At 54.8% G+C, this 8599-nt stretch overlaps 1 protein-coding gene across 1 annotated transcript; it reads right to left on the reverse strand.

Annotated features, from left to right (window-relative positions):
* Positions 1-313: 313 nt before the first annotated feature.
* LOC134057578 (histone-lysine N-methyltransferase SETD1A-like) lies at positions 314-5200 on the reverse strand. Its single transcript, XM_062514563.1, has 4 exons — positions 5110-5200; positions 4597-4755; positions 2667-2765; positions 314-592 (listed from the first exon to the last, which is right to left on the reverse strand). Exons 2-4 carry the CDS (start codon positions 4732-4734, stop codon positions 314-316), a joined length of 516 nt encoding a protein of 171 aa, XP_062370547.1. The 5' UTR covers positions 4735-4755; positions 5110-5200.
* Between the last annotated feature and the right edge of the window lie 3399 nt (positions 5201-8599).

Raw genomic sequence — 8599 nt, forward strand, 5'->3', positions numbered from 1 at the left:
GAACAGCTCGGGAACAGCTCGGGAACAGCTCGGGAACAGCTCAAGGACAGCAATAAACGAGCCCAAAACCAGCCCAAAACCAACCCAAAACCAGCTCGGAAACAGCCCCAAAACACCCCACAAAACACCTCAAAACCAGCTCAGAAACAGCTCAAAAACACCCCAAAAACACCCCAAAATCCTCCACAAAACCACCCCCAAAAAACCCCGAACACCCCCCAAAACCACCTGAAAAACACCGAAAAACACCCCAAAAACACCCCAAAACACCCCAAAAAAAAACCCCCGACCCCCAGCCCCACCCCGGTCCCCGTCACCGACCCCGGACGTCCAGCTGGGCGTGGATGGCCGTGCCCATCACCGTGGCGTTGTGCAGGTGCCTCACGGTGTCGCGGGCGCCGCGCGACGTCCCGAAGGTGACGCGGGCCAGCCCCAGGTGTTTCCGTGTTTTGGGGTGCAGCAGCACCTCCACCTCCTCCACCTCGCCGAACTTGCGGCACATCTCCCGCAGGAACCCCTCGCGGATGTTGTCGTTGAGGCGCGCGAACGTCACCTCCTTCAGGGGCACCTGGCCCACGTAGAACTCGTCCAGCTGGGACACAGCCCAAAAAGAATCCCAAAATTCTGTCAGTGAAACCCCAAATCCATCCCTGAATCCCAAATCCAGTCCCACACCTCCTTCAGGGGCACCTGGCCCACGTAGAACTCGTCCAGCTGGGACACACCCCCAAAAAGAATCCCAAAATTCTGTCAGTGAAACCCCAAATCTATCCCCGAATCCCAGTCCCACACATCCCCAAAATTCTGTCACTGAAACCCCAAATCCATCCCCAAATCTATCCCCGAATCCCAAATCCAGTCCCACACCTCCTTCAGGGGCACCTGGCCCACGTAGAACTCGTCCAGCTGGGACACACCCCCAAAAAGAATCCCAAAATTCTGTCAGTGAAATCCCAAATCCATCCCTGAATCCCAAATCCAGTCCCACACCTCCTTCAGGGGCACCTGGCCCACGTAGAACTCGTCCAGCTGGGACACAGCCCAAAAAGAATCCCAAAATTCTGTCAGTGAAATCCCAAATCCATCCCCAAATCTATCCGCAAATCCCAGTCCCACACATCCCCAAAATTCTCTCACTGAAACCCCAAATCCATCCCCAAATCCATCCCCGAATCCCAAATCCAGTCCCACACATCCCCAAAATTCTCTCACTGAAACCCCAAATCCATCCCCAAATCTATCCCTGAATCCCAAATCCAGTCCCACACATCCCCAAAATTCTCTCACTGAAACCCCAAATCCATCCCCAAATCTATCCCCAAATCCCAGTCCCACACATCCTCAAAATTCTGTCACTGAAACCCCAAATCCATCCCCAAATCTATCCCCGAATCCCAAATCCAGTCCCACACCTCCTTCAGGGGCACCTGGCCCACGTAGAACTCGTCCAGCTGGGACACAGCCCCAAAAAGAATCCCAAAATTCTGTCAGTGAAATCCCAAATCCATCCCTGAATCCCAAATCCAGTCCCACACCTCCTTCAGGGGCACCTGGCCCACGTAGAACTCGTCCAGCTGGGACACAGCCCCAAAAAGAATCCCAAAATTCTGTCAGTGAAATCCCAAATCCATCCCCAAATCTATCCCCGAATCCCAAATCCAGTCCCACACCTCCTTCAGGGGCACCTGGCCCACGTAGAACTCGTCCAGCTGGGACACAGCCCCAAAAAAAATCCCAAAATTCTGTCAGTGAAATCCCAAATCCATCCCCGAATCCCAAATCCAGTCCCACACCTCCTTCAGGGGCACCTGGCCCACGTAGAACTCGTCCAGCTGGGACACAGCCCAAAAAGAATCCCAAAATTCTGTCAGTGAAATCCCAAATCCATCCCCAAATCCCAGTCCCACACATCCTCAAAATTCTGTCACTGAAACCCCAAATCCATCCCCAAATCTATCCCCGAATCCCAAATCCAGTCCCACACCTCCTTCAGGGGCACCTGGCCCACGTAGAACTCGTCCAGCTGGGACACCCCCAAAAAAAATCCCAAAATCCTGTCAGTGAAATCCCAAATCCATCCCTAAATCTATCCCCAAATCCCAGTCCCACACATCCCCAAAATCCTGTCAGTGAAACCCCAAATCCATCCCCAAATCCATCCCCGAATCCATCCCCGAATCCCAAATCCAGTCCTATGCATCCCCAAAATTGTCAGTGAAATAAGACTGAAACCCCACATCCCTTCCCAAACCCCAAACCCCCCAAAAATCCCATTCCAACCCCCCCAAAAACCACCCTCCAGTCCCCCAAACCCCAAATCCTAAACCCCAAATCCCCAAACCCCAAACCCCCCAAAATTCCCATTCCAACCCCCCCAAAAACCACCCTCCAGTCCCCCAAACCCCAAACCCCAAATCCCCAAACCCCCAAAAACCTCAAATCCCAACCCCCAAACCCCCAAATCCCAAACCCTAAACCCCAAACAACCCCAAATCCCAACCCTCAAACCCCCAAATCCCAAACCCTAAACCCCAAATCCCCCAATCCCCAAACCCCCAAAAACCCCAAATCCCAACCCCCAAACCCCAAACCCTAAACCCCAAATCCCCAAATCCCCAAATCCCCAAACACCCCAAACCCCAACCCCCAAATCCCAAATCCCTCACCTTGAATTTGGGAACGGGCAGGGACAGGTCCCGGTGCTTGGCCCAGATCCTGCGGGGTCGAGGATCCTGCACGGGCCCAGCCGGGGGAAATCCCGAATCCTGCACCCCAAAAACACCCTCAGACACCCCAAAACCCAAAAAAAAAAAACCTTCCCCCCAAAATCCTCAGGGAGGTGGGAAACCCCAAAAGAACCCCGGGGACAGCTTAAAATGCCCGAAAACCACCCCAAAACCACCCCAAAACCACCCCAAAACCACCCCAAAACCACCCCAAAACACAGGGGGAGGCAGGAGGGGGAGGGAAAATCCCGAGGGGTGGATTTGGGGTGAGATTTTGGGGTGAGATTTTGGGGCAGGTCTGGGTGAGATTTTGGGGTGGTTTTCAGAAAGTTTTGGGGCAGTTCTGGGTGAGATTTTGGGGCGGTTTTGGGGCAGTTCTGGGTGAGATTTTGGGGCGGTTTTGGGGCAGTTCTGGGTGAGATTTTGGGGTGATTTTCAGAAAGTTTTGGGGCTGATCTGGATGAGATTTTAGGGCTGATCTGGGTGAGATTTTGGGGCTGATCTGGGTGAGATTTTGGGATGTCTTTCTGAAAGTTTTGGGAGTGTTTTGGGTGAGATTTTGGGGCAGTTCTGGGTGAGATATTGGGGTGGTTTTCAGGAAGTTTTGGGGCAGTTCTGGGTGAGATTTTGGGGCGGTTTTGGGTGAGATTTTTGGGGTGAGATTTTGGGGCAGCTCTGGGTGAGATTTTGGGGCTGATCTGGGTGAGATTTTGGGATGTCTTTCTGAAAGTTTTGGGAATGTTTTGGGTGAGATTTTGGGGCAGTTCTGAGGCAGGTCTGGGTGAGATTTTGGGGTGGTTTTCAGAAAGTTTTGGGGCTTTTCTGGGTGAGATTTTGGGGCTGATCTGGGGGAGATTTTGGGATGTCTTTCTGAAAGTTTTGGGAGTGTTTTGGGTGAGATTTTGGGGCAGTTCTGGGTGAGATTTTGGGGCTGATCTGGGTGAGATTTTGGGGCAGTTCTGGGTGAGATTTTGGGGCAGTTCTGGGTGAGATTTTGGGGCGGTTTTGGGGCAGTTCTGGGTGAGATTTTGGGGTGATTTTCAGAAAGTTTTGGGGCTGATCTGGGTGAGATTTTGGGATGTCTTTCAAAAAGTTTTGGGAATGTTTTGGGTGAGATTTTGGAGCAGTTCTGGGTGAGATTTTGGGGTGGTTTTCAGAAAGTTTTGGGGCAGTTCTGGGTGAGATTTTGGGGCGGTTTTGGGGCAGTTCTGGGTGAGATTTTGGGGTGGGTTTGGGGCAGCTCTGGGTGAGATTTTGGGGCTGATCTGGGTGAGATTTTGGGGCAGTTCTGGGTGAGATTTTGGGGCAGTTCTGGGTGAGATTTTGGGTGAGATTTTGGGTGAGATTTTGGGGTGGTTTTCAGGAAGTTTTGGGACTTTTCTGGGTGAGATTTTGGGGCTGTTCTAGGTGAGATTTTGGGTTGGTTTTCAAAAAGTTTTGGGGCTGATCTGGATGAGATTTTAGGGCTGATCTGGGTGAGATTTTGGGGCTGATCTGGGTGAGATTTTGGGATGTCTTTCTGAAAGTTTTGGGAATGTTCTGGGTGAGATTTTGGGGCAGTTCTGGGGCAGTTCTGGGTGAGATTTTGGGGTGGTTTTCAGGAAGTTTTTGGGCAGTTCTGGGTGAGATTTTGGGGTGGTTTTCAGGAAGTTTTGGGGCAGTTCTGGGTGAGATTTTGGGGTGGTTTTCAGGAAGTTTTGGGGCATTTCTGGGTGAGGTTTTGGGGCCGTTTGGGGTCCGTTTTGCCGTGCCTTTGGGGCGGTTATGGGTGAGACGTTGGGGCAGTTTGGGGTGAAGTTTTGGGGGGTAGTTTTGGGTGAGATTGGGAGCAACTCTGGGTCAGTTTGGGGCAGTTTTTGGGGTCACTCACGGGCACGCTGAAGTGCACGCCATCGTATCTGTAGAGCTTCTGTCCCCCCCGGCGCAGGGCAGGGTCCAGCACCAGTTTGTAGCTGCGCCAGGGGACACTGGGGGTCCTGGGGGCGTCACCCCCCGGCTCGGGCTCCATCCCCCCGAACCATTGACTCTGCTGGAGATTGAGGGGTGACACGGGGGGAGGGGTGGGGGGTGTCAGCCTGCACAAACCAACCCCAAATTCACCCCCAAACCACCCCCCCCACACACACACACACACACGCACCAAATTCACGCTCAGATCCCCCTCAACCCCCCCCACAATCCCTCAGCATCCCCCCAGTTCTCCTTTCATCCCCCCCCACCCGGATCCCCCCGAGGTTTCCCCTCAATCCCCACCCCCCCTCGAACCGCCCCCTCAGAACCCCCCAAATTCCCCCTCACGCCTCCCCCGGCACCCCTCACCTCCCGCCGCCGCCGCCGCCCCCTCCGCGGGCCGGGAGAGCCGCGGGGGGAGGTTCCCGCTCACCGAGGAGGCCCCGCCGGGGTTTTCCGGGGTGAAATTCCCGAGGTTTTGGGATTTTTTGGGGTTCCGGAGCCGCCGCCGGTCGCGGCCGGGGGGGGGGGGAGGGGGGGAAGAAGGGGAGAGGAAGGGGGCGGAGCCAAGGCAGGAAGTCGCGTCCTCGCGGATATCGCGAGAGCTCAGCGGCCGCGCCGCACTTTCCGCACGCGTCCCCCACACTCTCCCCTCCGCCCCGGTGGAAAAACGGCCGGAAAAGCCCCGAGTCGCCGATAAAAACCACGGAGACAATAAATCCGGTGGGAATTTTTCACGCGAAGGGCGGGGAGGAAAGAGCGGCCCGCGAGCCGTGGCGAATCTGCCGGCGTTGCGCGCCGCCCGCACTTTCGCCACACCGCCTTTCCCCGCTCTTTCCCTAATTTTAAATCATTTCTATCCCGTTTATTTGCTTAAACCTTTGGAAGTTTAACTCCCGGTCGGGCGGCATTCAGCGTTTCTGTCCGGGTTTCGCTGTCTAAAGGAAGGCGGGACGTGACGAATCTGCTGCCCGCGGCCGCGAGGGGAGGGAGGCGGGGCCTGGCGGCCGAGCCCGCCCGCTTCAGCCCCCGGGGCGCTTTTACCGCACGGGGAGGCCCCGCGCCCGCCCCTTTTCTCGTCTTTTTTGGCTTCCAAAACACCAAAACCGGGACTCGGAGGCGGCCTCCTGAGAATCGGGGCGCGGCGCCTTTAAGAGGCGGTGGGCGCCGTGACGTCACTTGCACGCGCGGCGGCGGTTTTTAAGTGACGTCAGTTCCGCCGATCCGAACGGCGCCGCCACCGCCGGGTCCGGCAGCGCGATCGCGCTTCATTTGCATATGCAAATGAGGGAGGGGGGGGCTAACGAGGGCCGGGGGGTTTAATTGGGGCCCGGGCGGGGCGGGGCGGCCCCGGCGTTAATTTCGGATGCTAATGAAGGGTCGGATGCTAATTAGGGTCGTTAATTGGGGTAGCTAATGAGGGAGGGGTTAATTACCGTGAGCGAGAGATAATTACGGGGGAATGGGGGAGATCAGCTAACGATTGTTTTGGGGTTTTCATGGGTGGTAATCCAGGAGTTAATTGAGATCTTAATGAGCATGCAGAAAAGGGTGAATTAGGGGGGCTAATTAGCGACTTGATTGGGGGCTAATTTAGGGGCAAATTAAGGGGTTAATTAGGGCAGAGGGGCGTCCCTTAATGGAGGTGAAGGGGCTTCGTTAATTAATCGACAGCCAGGACAAAGAGAGACGTGCCTTTAGTAAAGTTGATAATTGGGGCTCCTTAATTAGGGGCTAATCAGGGCTGGTTGAGGTTAATGAGACGGAAAGCGTTAATTAACTTTCACTCAGGCCGCTGACAGGGGCTAACGAGGGGGCTGCAAAGGGAGTTAATTGGGGTTAATTGGTGCTAATTGGACTCGGGCGCTAACGAGCGGTTAATTAAAGTACTAAAGGGGTTAACAGGAATTGGGGCGTTCATTAGTTCGTTCATTAGTTCGTGTAGTTAATTGCTCTGGGGATTAATTGTGATTAGTGGTTGCTGATGGTTGTTAATTGTCGTTAATTGCAGCCCATGGCCAAGCGCAAGGTGACCTTCGAGGAGCCCCCGGGGGAGGGGGAGGGGCCGGCGGGGCCCCCCCGGAAACGGGTGAGGGGGATGGGCAGGGGTCACTCGGGGTCACTCGGGGTCATTGGGTCACTCAGGGGTCACTCTGGGGTCATTGGGTCACTCTGGGGTCACTCGGGGTCACTCGGGGTCACTCGGGGGTCGTTGGGACACTCGGGGTCACTCGGGGTCATTGGGTCACTCTGGGGTCACTCTGGGGTCATTGGGTCACTCTGGGGTCACTCGGGGGTCATTGGGTCACTCTGGGGTCACTCAGGGGCCATTGGGGTCACTCTGGGGTCATTGGGTCACTCGGGGTCACTCGGTGTCATTGGGTCACTCTGGGGTCATTGAGTCACTCTGGGGTCACTCTGGGGTCATTGGGTCACTCTGGGGTCACTCAGGGTCACTCTGGGGTCATTGGGTCACTCAGGGGTCACTCAGGGTTCATTGGGTCACTCTGGGGTCACTCAGGGGCCATTGGGGTCACTCTGGGGTCATTGGGTCACTCAGGGGTCACTCAGGGGTCATTGGGTCACTCTGGGGTCACTCAGGGGTCATTGGGTCACTCTGGGGTCATTGGGTCAGTTTGGGGTCATTGGGTCGGTCACTCAGGGGTCACTCAGGGGTCATTGGGTCAGTTTGGGGTCATTGGGTCACTCTGGGGTCACTCAGGGTCACTCTGGGGTCATTGGGTCACTCAGGGGTCACTCAGGGTCCTTGGGTCATTTTGGGGAAGTTCTGGCATTGTTTGGGGTTTTTTAGAGGGATAATTTTGGGATTTTTAGGGGAGGTTTTGGGGTGAATTTGGGGAAGTTCCAGGGGTGAATTTGGGGTGAATTTGGGGTGAATTTGGGGAAGTTCCAGGGGTGAATTTGGGGTGAATTTGGGGAAGTTCCAGGGGTGAATTTGGGGTGAATTTGGGGTGAATTTGGGATTATTTTGGGAATGTTCCATGGCTGAATTTGGGGTGAATTTGGGGAAGTTCCAGGGGTGAATTTGGGGTGAATTTGGGGTGAATTTGGGGAAGTTCCAGGGATGAATTTGGGGTGAATTTGGGGAAGTTCCAGGGGTGAATTTGGGGTGAATTTGGGGTGAATTTGGGGAAGTTCCAGGGGTGAATTTAGGGAAGTCCCAGGGGTTCTTTTGGGGTCGTTTCGAGGACATTTTGGGGTTATTTTGGGCGTTTTTGGGGTCTCCAGGCCGTGGCCGTGGGGGGCCCTGGCAGCCGCTTCCCAGCGCAGCCGAGCCTGGACAGCGACGAGGAAGAGGAGGAGGAGGAGGAAGAGGAGAGACCCGAGGGGCCCCCGGTGGAAGGTGAGCAGGATTTGGGGATTTTTGGGGGCTTTTTGGGGCTTTTTTGGGGGGTTTTGAGGGGGGTGGGGGTTGGGTGTCGGGGTGGGGTTTGGGGAGGATCGGGATGAATTCTGTGGGATTTTGGGGTGGATTTTGGGGCGGTTTTGGGATGGATTTTGGTTGGCTCCAGATGAATTCTGGGGGATTTTGGGTGATTTTTGGGTGATTCTGGATGATTTTGGGTGGTTCCAGATGAATTCTGGGTGATTTTTGGGTGGATTTTGGGGGATTTTGGGTGGTTACAGATGAATTCTGGGGGATTTGGGGTGGATTTTGGGTGGATTTGGGGTGATTTGGATGATTTTGGGATGATTTTGGGTGGTTCCAGATGAATTCTGGGTGATTTTTGGGTGGATTTTGGGGGATTTTGGGTGGTTCCAGATGAATTCTGGGGGATTTGGGGTGGATTTTGGGTGGATTTGGGGTGATTTGGATGATTTTGGGTGGTTCCAGATGAATTCTGGGGGATTTTAGGATGATTCTGGGTGATTTTAGGTGATTTTGGTGGATTTTAGGAGGA

Source organism: Cinclus cinclus, unplaced genomic scaffold, assembly GCF_963662255.1.
Source record: "Cinclus cinclus unplaced genomic scaffold, bCinCin1.1 SCAFFOLD_340, whole genome shotgun sequence".
Classification (NCBI taxonomy): Eukaryota; Metazoa; Chordata; class Aves; order Passeriformes; family Cinclidae; genus Cinclus; species Cinclus cinclus.